Below are 17,023 nucleotides of genomic sequence, written 5' to 3'. Positions count from 1 at the left end.
TTGCTAGATTGCTGTATGTCTCGAACAGATTACTGCATATACCGGCACAGTATAAATGTAATCAGTCATTACATATCATACATTATATACATGAAACCATAATACCTTATAATACTTTATACTTCACTTTCTCCAGAAGTATGATTCAACTGTTTCCCATGTAAATGCCAGAAAATTCTGTGATGATAGTAATATGGTCAGAAAGAAAAGCATCCAGTAACCTCCAACTCTCCTCCATTTCTCCACTATCATGCTTTGGTGTTTACAACCTTAATAATACCTACAGAGTTCTGTGGCTGGCCGAAATGGATCATTCTTCAAATCACAATGACGGCAGCAGGTTCATTTCTGGGAATCCTTTTCAGGAAAGCTGGCAGAGTAGTCCAGCATCTAGTGACAGGTTCTCTACTTCCTCTTGGATGCACTTGCACTGTAGTAATGACTGATACAAATTTTACTTTCCCAAATTATCAGACTAGTTTTGTGGCAAAAGAAACATAGGTCACAGCAACATCTGAGGCTTGCTTAGGTCCCTACAGGTCCAGGTACACCACTTGCGTTGCAGTGAAGGAGCCACAGGCTGCAAGCAAACTGGCAGCACACACAACAGCTGTTGTAGACCCAACTGCAGAGACAATGGAGCCCATACATGAGGAAAGGATGAACTGTGCCAAGAATACCATCGAAGACACAATGGCCACATCTGTTCCTAGGCCTCGTACCTGGTGCTCTGGTCCAGCTTTGGATAAAACATTGGACCCCTCACCAGGCTCACTCTCAAACTGCCAAAAATAGAATAAGAAATGACTTGGGTGAAAACAAAGACGATATCAGTACAATAAATACAGTATTGTAGCAGCAAAAAAGAAAAAAGAAAAAAAAAGACATACAAAAAAAATTCTACCTCTGCTTAGTTTCTTCTTAAATACTAAATTTCCAGGATGGAAGCTACATGTTAAAAATGAGGTAACTCTTCTGAAATGGGACTCATTCATCCATCATCTAATCCTACATTGCCCCATGAGGAGCATAGAAGCCCAACTCATGACCAATAATCAGACCCAGACATTACTACAGCTGCAAGAAAAACCTTTAAGACAGTGTGGACTACTCCACAAAACTGGGGATGATAGCATCCTGAGAAATTATTACTCGAGTTTTACCCCATAAGTATATCCTGTAAAAATATGGAAGGGTTTACTAGTTAGTTCCAGTAGGATATACATTATGCTAACAGGTTAACAGTAAACTATACAATTGTATTTCACTTCGGTATGCTGCTAGGGCATCTGCCTGGCTTAGGGAAGATGGATTCCCCTGCTCTGCATAGTCCCAGGTCACCCATGGGCAACGTGTAGCACCATTTAGCCCACCAAAAAGATAGTGGGCAAATGGTTGCCATTGTCCAGGGAGGTACTATCATGCAAGTGATGTGGGACCATGGCCCAGTAGCTGGCCTTACACAACACAGCCAGGCAGGGACCTCAACAACATTTACCAAGCAGTCAAGTCCAGGTTGTAGACTAGTAGTCATATATATATATATATATATATATATATATATATATATATATATTTCTCCTATACACTGCCCATCCTCTTAGGGACTATGCCTCCTCCATTTTCCCTGCAACTAGTCCTGGGGAAGGACCCTGTTTGGACCTGGCAAGGTGCTGTATGCCACAGGAAGATGGCTGCTTGCTTGTCGTCGATGAGACAAACCAGGGTGGAGCAATAATAGTAGTGATTTCCCTATAATCCTTTTACCTTAACCTGGCAAAGATTTCTCCTTTTACAGCTTATTTCTGTCGCTTAATGGCAGAATACAACAATGTTATGGCTCTACTGTATATCTTTTCCATAAAACTTCATGATTAGTCTCATAATCCAGTACTAATATACGATTACAACTCAGCATTCGAAATGGAGATTTGACAATTTTTGGCCAGTATTTAACTAACACAATATCATGTATGAAGATTTAATAAACAAGAACACTTCAACATCTACTCTTTGCTCCTCCTCCACTTTTACCCTCTATTTGTCCCTCCAGTAACCTATTACAGTATGCCACAATAATGACTTTCCCTCAAGTTTTCCCTCTTTCTCTAGTCCACCAATCTCACCTTGTCAGCAGAGCGGCCACAGCAGTATCCCCACAGCTGCCTCACTTTTGATATCAGCCAAACGTCCTCACACTTGATCTACAGGAAGACATAACTACTGCAGCAGCAAGAAGGAGGCGAGAAAAAAGTGGACAAGAAGCAATAGGTGGGACGTGGAGTACAGGATGTAGCAGTTAAGAATACACAGCAAGTTTACAAACCAGACCCAATAAATGGAACATACGGGAACAAAGCAGGCTGAATATAAGGAGAAAAGGCCAAGGACAAAAGAGACAAAATTTAAGTAACAGTATGGCAAAACACTGATAAAAAAGACAACTGAACGTAAAGGGCATGAAATCCGGGACAAGGATGAAAGCTAAGCATAGAAGATAAAAGACTATATACTATACAGGTATGGATGGATAAAAACAAGAAACCTTATGAAAAGGTTGGTGGAATGGAAAGCAATAATTTTCATAGTAATACACTGTACTGTGGTTGAACTTAATGAGTAAAACTACTTAATAAAATATTCCAAAAGTATCAGCAACAGAGACTTGATAACAGACTATCAATTATTGTACAGTACTTTACTGTTTATCTGGCTAATGCATCTGGCATATTAATATTTTTGTGCTATGCAAATTCAATAGCTACATTACCTTACAATCATCACCACTCATCCAAATCATCTCTACCATCACTATTATTCACTTTATCCATCATTACAATACACCCTTTTTACTTAACTGTGGCCTAGATTTTCATCCTTTAGCTGCTTTTTTGATGTACCAAAGCTCAATGGCAGAATAATATAATGCTAAGACTCAACATCCATTCCACAGCAGTTCTTTGTGACCAGCATCATATTTACAGTGTTAATCATTACAGCTGAGCAATAAAGATTCAGAGATGGCAAATTTAGGCCAAGTTAAAGTGACATGAGTCTGGTTCTCTACCACCACTATCATCCACTCTCCTTATCCACCTACCATCTGCTTAGCATGGTAGTGTGCAACCAGGAGGTATGGCATGGTGAAGAGTGTTGAGTACATGACACCAGCACAACAGGAAAAGATGATGACAGCTGCAGGATGTCTGAAGGCTGCCATAAATACCATTCCAATACTATACACTAGTTGGCCATAGATGTAGACTGGTCGTGCTCTGAAGATGGGAGAGATGTTACAATAATGAAGAAATCAGAAAATACATAAACTAGGTAATGAATACTGTAGTGATTATAAAGATGTTAGGATGAAATAATGATTATGATGATGATAACACTGGAGCAAATAGTTATGATACAGAAATCAGTGAGGTAGAACTACTTTTACTGTATTAGGATATGTGTGGATACACTGTTAAGCTGACTAAATGTAGCTATATGATGCTGAATATTCTATTCAGATTAAGACCCCTCCAACCCACTTTATGAAGACTGCAAGGTGTAGATAAGACAACAAATAGAATAAGAAAACATCAAGATTTGACAACTAGAACCTATGAGAGACTATAATACCAATTAAGTCTAGAAATAGTGTTGGACAGATAAATTACAAGGACCTGTAAGAACTACCTGTAATGCTTTCACTGTACAGTATATAAATACATGGACATAACAAATACAGTACAACTGCCTACCCAAAGCGCTTGACAAGCTTTTCGATGATAAATGAGTAGAAGGAACAGGAAAGTGAGTAGAGTGCCATCCCCCAGCACCCAAACCTCACGCCTTCCTCATACAACTCCTTTTCACGTGTGCCATCTTGGGCCTGCAGAACAGAGTTGAGGCATTAGAAGTAGGTTGTGGAGTACAGTACAAACAAGTTCAAAGATGTTGTTGTAGTCCTATGTTCAGCTAAAAATGAACCCAGAGCACTGCAAGAAGTTGACCTTTTTACAAACTAAAGTTGCTCTTTTCTCCAGAAAAACATCCTCCCTCAGCAGAGAGAATGGGAATTGAGGAATGACTGTATAAGCTGGCAGCTCTCCACCACGCAATCTATCAGTGCCAACATATGAAAGTACAGTATGTCTCTCCAATAGCTACCAAGGGTGCAATGAAAGACAAAAGTTGTGCCATGGTTTTGTGCAAAGATTAACTGTAGCACATGAAACATTATGAGGTCTACCTTAGTTACATATTCATGGCTGGCAAGCCTGACTTCCTCAGGCTTCATATCTGCTGCTGTTGAGATGACAGTATAAATGAAACCATGAAATTCTGAAGCCTTAACACTGATCTGCAAAAAGTACTGTGTCCAAGGACAAGATGTGAACCACTTTTGGTCACGCAATGATTGCCTGGTCTTCATTTTACAACTTACCGCAAAACGTCATGTAGACCTAGCATATACCTGAGTACGAGGGGTAAAGTAACATGTATCTAACTGCTAGGGATATAAGAGGTAGCATGATATCTCTCTATTTAGGGAGAGAATTCCTAACACACAGTACAAACATTCGGTGTAACCAAAATCACAGAAAGCTGGATTAGGCAATTTTGGGTGCAAGGCACAAAGAAAAAGTCAACATTCACATCATGATTCATGTTACCACACGACTAGAGGGCCAGGAAATAATCAAAACAAAGGAAGACAGCACCTGCAAGCTGTGTTTACACCATAAGAGCCAAGTTGCACCTACAAAGAAGTACACAAACAGTTGTGAGCAAACTTCGGTCCTCTGCATGGGTTGTGTGTTCAAACTCCAGCCTGTGGGATTCATTTCACCACTCAACAAAACATTTGATTATCATTACACAAGCTCTAACCTCGTATGCAGAATAGCTTGGACAATTTTGTTGGATAACACTGTCAGATACTGCCAAAAATAGTTCATGACTATCAACCTGAAAAGCTAAAGTTACATTAATAAAGAAGGAGAAGTGACTTCCAGACTTCTTTAGCTAACTGAATTGCAATGTTGTTGGCATGGCAGAAAAAACAAGAACAAGTAAGAAATATTTCATATACAGGTGGGTCACATTACACGAGCATCTGCTGCACGAGAAACCAAAGATACAAGAATGGGCAATTCAGACCCATATTCAGTGATACGAGCACAAAAATCCGACGCTGCTGTGGGGGTCAGTTGACCTAACCCATTTTCCTCATTAGTTATGTACTCTGTTATTTGAATTTTGCTATACCACTTTTCACTCTGTAATAGGAGTTTTTCCTATCCTACTGTATATTCACAGCTGGGCAGTAGCACACAAGTAGCGTGTGCTACTAGTAGTGCTACAATTTTTTGTAGTGGCAGTCACAGAGCCGCTGCCTTTTCGAACATGTAGTGATTTCAGTAGCGCCGTTACAATCATTGTAAATTTTGGCCGCTCTGGCACTACAGCTACTTTTTTAAATAATAAATGGTAAAACATGGCATATTTGGCTTCATTAATGCACATTTTGCTGAATTTGGCAGTTTCTGGACCCCCAAACCTGGCAACCCTGCTTGTGACTGCAAGTGTGAAGTGCGAGGCATGACTCATATCTTTTGTTAACCTATTACATAATCCAACTTACAAGAAGGACAGATTCCTTAAAGCTGGTTCCAGCCATGCCAACGATAATGTGGACAGTCATGAGGAATTACAGTCCTGCCAGTGGGCTGTGGAGTTGAGCTCATCATCTTACATATTGACTGCTGCTTTAAGCTCATCTTCTACACCTACCACAGCTACTAACTGTGACACTACTAACCCTGGGCCTTTCATGAATAATTAAGCTCTGTTAGTTTCACTGGTGTCAAAGAAAACAACTTTAAGTGCCTGATATGTACTCCCAAAACAAAGTTCCTGTCTGTCAACCACAAGTCGATGTACAATCTTAAGATGCATGTAGGGCCATGAGCATCCATGTACAGTATCTACAACGAGGTCAACAAATGTACTGCCATCGGGACCATGGAGTGAAAGAGGGAGAAAACTACCACTGAAGAAGATGAAACTCCAAAAAACCTAGATGGCAAACCATCAAGAGGGCAATGGCTAGCCACTGCAGTCAAGTTGTCACAGAGTCTTGCGTGGGCAAAAAAGTATTTGTGGAGAATATGCTGCCTCCGGAGGAATGTAATTTATTCTGCTAATCTGAAATGCTAGTGTTCTTGAAGGGAAACAAGTAATGCTTAGAGGTTGCAAGCTGTAATAGTTTCATAAAAAATAAATTCTAGTCACAGATTCATTTTAGGGAAATTTTAATAATTATTCCTGGAGAGGAGGGAGAGGGAAATTTTAAGAATGGATGAATATAAATAGCCAAGTAGGAGAGGATACCCCAGTAATATGCGTTTACAAATACAGCAATCACTCAATTATCCGGAAGCTCCGTATCCGAATGTTAGGCCTTGGCTCTAATATACAGTATCTATATCCGGATTTATCTGTCTGTATCGGAACATAAAATTTCCGACATCGCTGGGTGGGCGGCCTACAAATTCAAAAAATTGGTTTGGTGGCCAGCTGGCCTCTCTGACCAAGCACGGGTAATAGATCCTAACCTGCAGGCTGAGCAAATATGGCCGTCCGGTTCCTCACCGAATGGTTAAAGGCCTCTGGCCGCCCAGATCACTTGAAGGCTACCGGCCAAGTGTGAGTAATACAGGCCCTAACCCACAAGCTGAACAAATATGGCCGTCTACCTCCACACCAAATGGTCAAAGTCCCCCAGCCTCCCAGATCACTTGGAGTTAACTGACAAATGTGTGTAATACAGACCTTAACCCACAAGCTGACCAGCAATGGCTGTCTGCCTCACTACCAAATGGTCAAAGTTGCCTGGCCCCCCTCTTGAGCCAAGCCATGAGCTGGTAAAAGACCATAACCCACCAGATTAGCAGAAATGGCTGTCTGCCTCCTTATCGAATGGTCACTATCGCCTGGCCCCTTCTTGAGCCGAGACACGCTGGTAAAAGAACATAACCTACCATCTGAGCAGAAATGGCTGTATGCCTAACAAATGGTCAAAGTCACCTGGCAGGCCAGTAGAGACATGATATCACTGTGTTCAGTGGCAGTTACCACACGTCCCCACTCTGTCCAGCTCCAACGGATGGAGAAAGAGGAGTTTTCTGATATTTGTTAAGTTATTAGTAGTGATGGGCAATACCAGTGATTAAATTTGGACGATACCGATTACTTTGTTGGCCAGTATTGGTGGTATTGATTACCAATACCAACAGCTACATAGTTTCGTAATTAATATCTTTTCAGTCCAATGAACTACCTAAAAAGTTAAAAGAATTACTCAATGGGCTCAGACTGGGTTAAAATAATTATATGGCCATTGTTTTGGGGGGGAAAGTGAGCACCAAAACTGCCATTCAGTGCACTAATAAATCTTAAAATCATCACTTCCCAATGAAATAGAATTTCTGAAAATACATTTTCAGCTAACTGGAGTCTATTTTAGTACTCACACTAATCGATATCTGGCCATCAGTACTGATACTTGCTGAAAAACAGTATCAGAAGTATCAATATTTTGTTATCGATATGCCCACCACCAGCGATTTAGTCACTAAACCATACGGGATTACTGTGCACCAACTAGAGACTACAGGTTTATGACACCTGTCCACCATTCACCAACCTTCCTCTTCTTCATTTATTTATTTGTGGATTTTTGTTGCATTTGCACTGTTTTCCTAGTGTCTAGTATTACACTGGATATTCCCATGTGTGTTTTAATGTCTAAATAACTGAAAGACTGACACAACTAGGTGGGGTACTGTACATATAGGTTGCATAAGGGTCAGGTAATGGTAGGTGGCATACTGCTCCTTATGTGGATTTCATCTGTATCCAGTTACATCGATGGCTCTATTATGTTGGATAATCGAGAGATTCCCATATTTTTGTTACATTTTTTGTAGCAGTAGTGACCATTACATTCTATTTGTAGTGGTAGTGGTGCTACATGTTAGGGTGTAATGGTAGCATTAGTGACACTACATTTAGAAGTAGTGGTGCCCACCTCTGCCTGTTTTCACTCTATTATATATACGAGTTTTCACCATCCGAGAAGTCCTCCATTAACACGTCCCACTCATATACAGGATTGGCCTGTACAGCACAGTATACCAAAAGTGGCAGCTGGAAAGATATAACGATAATATATAGATTAGCTTCATCTAGTTGCAAAAATATACTCAAATCCACACTTACCACCTGCGGCAAAAGGCAACTCATGTCAGTGTTACCAACTGTCTATATGACAAAGCTGAGTGCACCACAACTTTAGCCTTTCAGCAGATGTATTCACCAAATTTCACAGCATGACATTTATCTTCCACTGTACACTGCAATACATTAATCAGCATCAGCAGACAGGGTTAAGGAAAGGTGGTTGTCTAATGATAAGAGAAACTAGCTGATTTCCAGTACATGGGATAATATCTTTGCAGTTTCTGAAATTCTGAAAAATTATGTTTATAGTTAACCTAACTGCTCAACTGTCCCTTGAGATACATTATCACAATATGCTGGTATGCACGTAAAATTATAATGTACAGAAGATGGAAAGCTGTATATATTACAGTATACAGTATTTCACAACTGTACGTTCAATCAACGCAACAATTTCATTTACCATACCAAAGTTTTAATATGCTGGTGTGCATGTAAATTTATAAAACAGATGGAAAGTTAAAAAAAAAAAAAAAAAATAAAAAAAGGGGGGGGAGAAATTTCAAAATTGTACTTTCAATTAATGCAACTACTTCATTTATAAAAGTTTTGACATGACAAACTAGTGTTGGAGAGGGACTCCATATGGTCGCACTAACATAATGGACTGCAGAGGGCTATCATGTTATATAAATGTTCCTGAAGTTCAATAATATCCCATAAGAGAAAAGGATGGTAGATGGCAGGAGAAGGGCAACTCCAGCCTGCAGTCTATCGGGTTCGTGTAAAGATGTCTTGTGCCACAACAGCAAACACGACAAACTGTAATAATAACTGTCCATATGAGGCCCACTGAACCACCAGACATTCTCCTCACAGACAGAACCTTTTCCCAAACTGATAGAAGAGGATGATGTGTCTGCAGCAAGAGCACAGTAACCATCAGAAGCACGGGATGCCTGCGTTCTACTCCAGCTACAGCCATACGCACTATTTAACTGACAGCGAGTCATAGTAGCTACTGTCTGGATGTTAACCCCCTCATGCGTCAAAAGTTTTCTGTAAGTGTGTGTGACATGTTCAGAGAAAATGCCACGAGAGCAGGCTGGACTCGCACACAAAGGAAAACATTCCTACATATTTTATTTGCCCCAGAAATTGGCTATAATGGTATTCCCACACATTTTACTACCCCAGATATAGGTTATAATGGTATTCCCACACATTTTATTTGCCCAAGAAAATGGCTATAATGGTATAAATTGTATATCAACATCATCCCTGATGTTTATACTATACAATAAGCTAATAAAAATACACAAAACTGATGAGTAAAAGTACTGTGAAAGTACCATAATGAGGTGAAAATACTGTTGTTCAGCAATGAAAATAATTGCCCTACACTGTAGCACAAAATTTGCCTGCATGATGCCAGAGCTCAACAAATGTCTAAATGCAGAATTTCACGAGCTTTCACGAAGTATTGGTGGGATTCTGAGACGACCAATAGTTTTCAAGTTAATCACCAAAAATTGCGCGCGCACCCCCTCCCCCACTGAACTAAAAAACGAGAGAATGCCAACTATTTGAGAGTGCTGGCATGGAAATAGACACTCTCCCCTATGATGCACCAAATATTAGAGCTTTTCATTCTAAAACATAAGTTTTGGTGAATATATTCCAGAATTGCCTAATCAGCATCCCTTCATACTGCCACTGGAAGTGCATCATCAGTTCCTCTTCAGACTAAAACCATTCTGACTCCTACTGAGTCACGGCACGCAAAGGGGTTAATACAGTCAGCAATCACGCTCATATTCCTACTAATGTTATTTTATTCAGCTAATAATAAACTGGAGGAGCCGATACACTAAACTTTATGAATCTGGTGATTTTACCTTTTCTAGCTGCATCCAGACGATTTTAAATATTCAGCTTAGTAAAGTCCTCCACCTGTGATGGTGTTAATGATGGCTATCTGTGTATGACCCCTTTAGTTTGAGAATTCTGTCCTACACTGAATAATTTAGTATGGTACTAGCAAGAACAAACTACAGTGGCCATCACCTGGATTCAAAGTACTGTAATAGGTACCTACCCCTGGATCACCACCAAATACAGCCTCTCCCACAAAGTCAGTGAAGTAGAGGGAGTAGCAGACAAGTGACATCCAGCAGAACAAATTGGTTACACACAGGATCCGCAGCGACTGTAAGTGGGAAAGGGCATGTATCAGCAACAAAATGAATTTTAAGACAAAAGTTTTAACGGGAACCATTGATCCCATTTTGTCTCATTTGGAGTGTAGGGGCCCATGCCTTGGCTACTGTAGTCTAGAACATTTCAAGGTAAGAGGCCAACCTTTACCTCTATTAATGTTAATATGATGGAAAAACCTCTGGCCACCTCTGGGGCATGTACAGGCCTCAGGTTCAGCACATTCCCAACCAAGAGCTCTACCATTATGTTAATTACATTGGGAAGAGTATTTTTGTGAGATACAAGCATTTTTGCTCACCTCTTAAGTCATGTGAATATCTAATTAAAGCTGATTTACGTCCCCAGTAAAACAGCTTTCCCAAATGTGAGTGTAAATCGTTCATTTCAAGCCACAGCAATAGCGAGGGGAAAAAAAAAAAAAAAAAAAAAAATCAAGATATGACTGGTGGGAGAATCTACACGTAGCAAAGTTCACTGGGCATGCTGCTGGCAACGTTGGGTCTGGTTAGTACTTGGAAGGGTGACTGCCTGGGAACACCAGATGCTGTTGGCATAACGTTCTTCCTACGTGTCAAGTGAGGTTGGTGGAGGATTAGCGCCCCTCCCTGTAAAACAATTAACTCTAAGCCGTTGGTCACCCCGTTTGGGATACATGGCGTCTGGCAATGAATGAATGAATGCTGCTGGCCCTACCTCACACCATCCTTGAGTTAGGGTGGCTTGATGTGATATGACTGGTGAGAGAATGTATATGCAGCAAATTTCACTGGGCATGCTGCTGGCCGCAGCAAATTTCACTGGGCATGCTGCTGGCCCTACCTCGCACCATTCTTGAGTTAGGTTGGCATGATGTGACTGGTAAAAAATGTAACTGGAAAATCATCATAAAGAAGGGGATTACTACTTCCATGCATGAATGTGGCTATTTTTAAAGCTTATTCCTGCTATCTCCACACGAATTTCTTCGCTAGACTGAAACAACTTGTGAAACTCAATGGGATTAGACCGACTCGTCGGACAGCCCCTACTTCCGCGATGCTCCCGCACATGCCGTGTACGGCGAACTGTCAAATATAATATAAAGGTAACCGATGCGCCACTGCTGACCCTTGACAGTACAAGCATTTGACCAGAGCTCATAGTTCTTAATTATTCAACTGGAAATCCAAACTTAGGCCATTACTCGCATATCTAGCTTAGGTTAAGAAGTGTTTAATTACCAAAACTTAAATACTCTGTTCAAAAGTTATTCCTGGTCACCACAAACAAAGAACAAAATTACTGGCAAGGGTGAAGGAATATACTTAAGACCGTTTTTTATTTCGCTCTCGGGAGTTAATACGAAACTGCGCAGGTGGTTAATTCCGAATTCTTACCAACCTTAAACTGTTAATCAATTACTGAATCACTGCCCATGAACCTACCTGGTCCCGAAGATTTAACTAGGTTTCCGACGGCCAATAAACACAGGTATTTCTAATTATGAGGTAAAACAAAATCACGAACTCCACCACCTTGGCTACCCACGGCGGACCCACTAAGCTCCATGGGTGGACCCCGTAGTTCCAATAATGAACGTCAACCTTTTTCGTTTACATCAATGTTTATAGCACTCATATAAAAAAAGAAACTATGATGCAAGTAACAAAATGAACAAACAGAATAATAACCGGTAATTAATAACAATGCAAAGTAGCCAAAACATTCTGTACTGATATTATTATTAGTGGACATTGCAGTCTTTCACATCGCCATGTGAGTTATAACCCAGCGCTGTAAACAAGATGCGTAGAGAAAAATTGCAGTTTCCTTACAACATTAACTGCATCATACTGAGCGTACTGTACCTTCAAATTCTTCCCCAACATTAGAATGGGCATCTGTAATAAAATCAACGGCATAAAATCCCGTGCCGTTGCAATGAGGTGGGGGAGGAGTGAGACCTCGTCAGACCCTTCCCCTCCAACTGAATTTTTCTATTACCTGATTAATGAACACCGTGTGTCCGTGAGCGCCCCCTGAATAGGACATAGCCCCATCTCCCCACCCCCCATTTATGGAGAGGTGGCCACGCCACTGCCACAATGAACAACGTTCATGCTCGGTAAATAAATACATTAATAAATTCGATGAGGTAGGCTACTCATAAATTTTACGGGTACTGCACTCAAATCTGCCCAAACTAATTTAGTTATCCTAATTAAACGTAACAGCCAAATTCAACCTATCCCAAACAACTCGACTAACATCCTAAAATTCAATAGAACTTTCTTTAAACTGCTAAGCACAGTCTAGCCTACCCAGACCCAATCAAATGTCTAGAAAAGAAACAACACATCTTCTTGAAGTCTGGTTCTCAAATCAGTACCGCAAACCGAGCGCGGAAGTAACTTACACTCTTACCCCAGCCATTGCAAATGAGATTAGACATATACAAGGAACAAAAAGTAGACGGTGGGTAGCGTCAGAGACAGCAGCCTCCTCCCTCAACCCTCTCTTCCCTTGCCCCTTCTCCTTCCCGTTCCTCCCCCCCCCCCACCTCGCCACAGTCACCGCATGAGTACTGCTAACCTTAGGCATGTAGACAATGGAGAGGAGGTACTGCCGGAGGGTGGCACCGGGGACAGCAGCCTCCTCGCTCACACCTTCCCCTGCACCTTCACCTGCCTCGCCCCCTTCGCCCTCTTTCACCACTTCCTGGGGCTCCTTATAAAAAAAAAAAAAAAAAAAAAAAAAATCAGTCGTTTTCCATAATACAAATAGATTTCGAAGCACTTTTTTTTTTTTTTTTGTGGCATACACCTTAACCCTTCACCATGATCACTGATTTTATACACTATTCATACTTTCAAAAGACGAATTATCTCAGCGTAAGAGAAATTTCGTACTGCGGGTTCAACATAGCCTTCACTTACCCATTCATTACATGTAGATACCATAACATTTTCAATACGTTACGGATTTAACCTCTTGACTCCAAGGACGTATTTTCTTGTTATTCTTATCTCTAGACACACATAACTTAAAATTCTCTCTCTCTCAAACGTTGTATCTAACCCCTCTCGTTCGGGAAGTATATCCTACGTTCTGTAAAATCGTTAGAACAGCAAATATAATATGAAAATGAGTCATGGGACTGAAGGGATTCAATAAGTTAACACTAAAAGCGAGACAAAGGATGAGAAGGTGGGATGAAGTTGAGAGATATCTGAGAGAGGGCCGAGTTGAAGGAAGGACAGTCAAATGCCAGAGGACACTGTGGCCACCCATTACGGAATTAAGGCGTCTGGAGAGAGAGAGAGAGAGAGAGAGAGAGAGAGAGAGAGAGAAATATTACGGGTCATAATTATGACTAACCTGCTGCGTGAAAGAAGTCTCCTGTTGCACTTCAGGGTCCGCTGCGCAGTCCTGGTCCGCCTCAGCACCGTGACCGTTCTGGGGTGTGGGGGAGGGGGTTAATATGCTCACATCACCACAGTTAACATTACTATGGCCGGTCTGTTTATCATCGTGCAAAGATCCCCAACCCTTTTCAGCTCAGTTGATGACCAGGTTAGACATACTGGAGGGCTGATTTGACTGGTAACCAAGGAGATTCATTTGTCTCATAACTAAGACTCAATTTCATGCAACCACAACTCAGTATTCAAGCTGCAAAAGTAGCTGTCGTGTGTGTTTTTTTTTTAAGTCCATTTCTTGATTACTGTCATATTTCTGGGCGATGACTGGAATCTGGCAAATAATTTAACTATACTCATTTTTATCTTAACCTGGCCTAAAATTTCGTTCGTCTTTTTGCTGCTTATTTTACGTACGTCAATAGCAGCAAATGGTACTGCTACAGCTCCTTCTACCTCCTTTCCATAGCACCTCTTCACGACCAAGACCATATTCCAATATTAATCTCTTGTCACAGCTCGGCATTAAAGACGGAGAGGGGAGACTTTTAGGCCAAGTTAGAGTAAAACAGGTATATTCTTTTTTACTCTACCGTGGCTCAAATTTTCGTCCCTTTGCAGCTTATTTTCACGTAGCTCGATGGCAGAAGACAATGCTATGGCTCTACATCTTTTCCATAGCACTTCGTGACAAGCATCATAATCGTGTGCTAATGTTAAGTAAAAATATTTCAGATCTGGGCTGTTCTGTAGAAAAGTTACAAGTATTTTAATGTAAGGATATGCAAAGTATAAGTTATGCTGGAGGTCCCCATGTGACCCTCCTGCCCTGGGCCCCCCGAAGTGTAAGGCCATTGCTGCTCTAGAGGATACCCTTGAGCCAAACCTGGCCCAAATTTTTGTCCTCTTGCTGCTTATTTCACGTAACTCAGTGACTTACAGCAGAGCCCCATGGTTGTGCAGCCTTTCCATAACACTTCTTCCTGTCTAGTATTAATCTCTTTATATAATTCTAGGTTAAGTTAAGGAGTGCATAGTTGCCTTTATGACGCTTCGTGTGGCTGATAGGCTTTAATCTACGTCTTGCTATATAATAAACATGAACACATCCGGGCCAGACACCGCCACTCCATTCCAAGCCTACCTTTTCCGCCACCACACCACCACCACATTACCAGCAAACCTCGGGCGGGAGCAAGATAAATAATGAACGCATCTTTCTGCCCGCTGGGAGCCCAGATGAAAAGAAATCCTGTGAATCATGCCGGATGAGAAGGCAAGATATGGAGATCTATTTTCTGGCGCCATCAGGGAGACGGGAACCAGAAAACGGGTGCGGAAATTAATAAAAGAAAACGAAAGAGGTTGAACATAATACGGGCTAACTTAAGTAAATAATTCAGATTTCACGAAAGCCTTCTATTAAATTAAAGGTTGAAGAACGGGTAAATTACCTCAAATGGGGTATATATATATATATATATATATATATATATATATATTGGGGGGGAGGAGTACTGCGTGCGGTATGAGAGGTAATGCGTGCGGTATATGACTGGTTTTTCAGATAAAGGATGTAAATTTATTGAACATGGTGTACAAACATGTATCATGTAAACTATACCCTATGTAACAATTTTTGGAGCAAATTGGCTTGCTTTTGTTTACTTTTTAGTCGGCGTAACTTTATTTTACTCAAATAAATTTTGGGGTAATACCCTAAAAGTTCCTCGACCCTTGTATTAACAAATACATTACTTATATGGCTGTTCAGTTTGCAGTAAAATGGGATGGATATCAATGGGGCTTATGTAAAAATTTTACTCCATGAACAACTTAAAAGCAAACTATATAGATATGGCCATCAAACCTGAAAAAAAAAAAAAGGAAAATTATCAGAAAATGAAAAAACAATCAACATATCACCAACAACCAACCACAGTGTGTTCCTGGATGGTAATGACAAAAACTTCACATCTTTCACAGAAACTCCACTTCACCAATCCATCTTCCCTCACGAATTCCACCTTTTCACCCCGTTCTCGGTCTCCCCTCCCCCATTCTCCTACATAAAACTAAAGAAGCTATGGAAATTCTGTACTCACGATGATGGGAAGGGAGCTGGGTCGACTAGGGGGTTTGTCCATGGTGCCATACCCTCCCTTACCCTCTTCCGCAGCGCCCTCACAACCCTGCTAGAAAAATGCACCCAGTAACAGAAATACAGTATTAGTATAATAGTAGTAGTAGTTGGTAGCAGAAGTAGTAGTAGCAGTAGCAGAAGTAGTAGTAGTAGCAGTAATTTAATAATAATAATAGTAATAAAAATAATAATAACACTTCGCCATTAATAAAAGGCCATAAAGGTAGAACACAGAGCTCCATATTACCCCTTCATGTGTGTGTGTGTGTGTGTGTGTGTCTACAGTCTCTTGGGAAGGAGGGCTGGTGTTATTAAAGTCGTAAGCACACTGTCCAAACAAACAATGACACCTTTATGTGTCTTTATTTCTCTCTTACTTCTCATCTTCCTTCACCCAGTCTCTCATCTCTTTTCATTCAGTTCCTCTCTTTCTTTTTCTCTCTGTCCTGCCTTCCTTCACTCCCCTTCTCCCTTCTTTCTTTTCTTTCCCTTCCTTTACTCATTTCATGTCTTTCCTTCCCTTTCCTTCTTTACTTCCTTGTCCCTCCTTGCTTCCTTGTCCCTCCTTGCTTCCTTCCTCCTCTTTCCTCCCTACCTTCCCTCTCTTTCCATCTTTTCTCTTCTTCCTTGCTTCCTTCCCTTCCCTTTCTGATTTTCTCTCGTATTCCCCCCCCCCTTTTTTTCCTATCCTTTTCTTAGCATCAGTTCCCCCTTCTCCTTACCTTCCTTCCTCTTCTTTAATCTCTTCTTTTTTTTTTTTTTTTAAATCATCCGCCCATTTCGTTCCCTTTTCATTCATTTCTCTCTCATTCACTGATTCACTTCCATCCATCCACCCATTCATTCACTCATCCACCTAGCAATTCACACTTTCAAAAAAAAAATATTGATCTATCCATACACTGTACTGTATCAGCCCGTCTATCTGTCCAACCTCTCTCTCGCTCTTTCTCTCCACAACCTTTCACCCAATTATTATCTGTGAACCTACTTTTTAGCAATGCCGCTGTGTTGAGCTCTGCAG

At 40.9% G+C, this 17,023-nt stretch overlaps 1 protein-coding gene across 2 annotated transcripts in view; it reads right to left on the bottom strand.

Annotated features, from left to right (window-relative positions):
- Positions 1 to 495: 495 nt before the first annotated feature.
- The window catches only part of LOC145404330 (membrane-associated transporter protein-like), a 32,134-nt gene continuing 15,606 nt past the window's right edge, over positions 496 to 17,023 (bottom strand). Inside the window, exons 8-15 of one of the 2 annotated variants that reach the window (XM_080275849.1) lie at positions 15,962 to 16,048; positions 13,816 to 13,893; positions 13,030 to 13,164; positions 10,337 to 10,447; positions 3,753 to 3,883; positions 3,101 to 3,275; positions 2,127 to 2,204; positions 496 to 782 (exon numbers count right to left, since the gene is read on the bottom strand). In XM_080275849.1, the coding sequence (XP_080131975.1) occupies positions 534 to 782; positions 2,127 to 2,204; positions 3,101 to 3,275; positions 3,753 to 3,883; positions 10,337 to 10,447; positions 13,030 to 13,164; positions 13,816 to 13,893; positions 15,962 to 16,048 (1,044 nt within the window). In that variant the 3' untranslated portion in view covers positions 496 to 533. The remainder of the gene's footprint in view (positions 783 to 2,126; positions 2,205 to 3,100; positions 3,276 to 3,752; positions 3,884 to 10,336; positions 10,448 to 13,029; positions 13,165 to 13,815; positions 13,894 to 15,961; positions 16,049 to 17,023) is intronic. The other variant, XM_080275850.1, reaches the window with a different exon arrangement.

The sequence above is a fragment of the Coenobita brevimanus genome, chromosome 63 (assembly GCF_032717465.1).
Source record: "Coenobita brevimanus isolate Jiangsu-jjx chromosome 63, ASM3271746v2, whole genome shotgun sequence".
Classification (NCBI taxonomy): Eukaryota; Metazoa; Arthropoda; class Malacostraca; order Decapoda; family Coenobitidae; genus Coenobita; species Coenobita brevimanus.
Note: the sequence above shows the minus strand (reverse complement) of the source record. Positions and strands in the feature narration are given on the sequence as shown.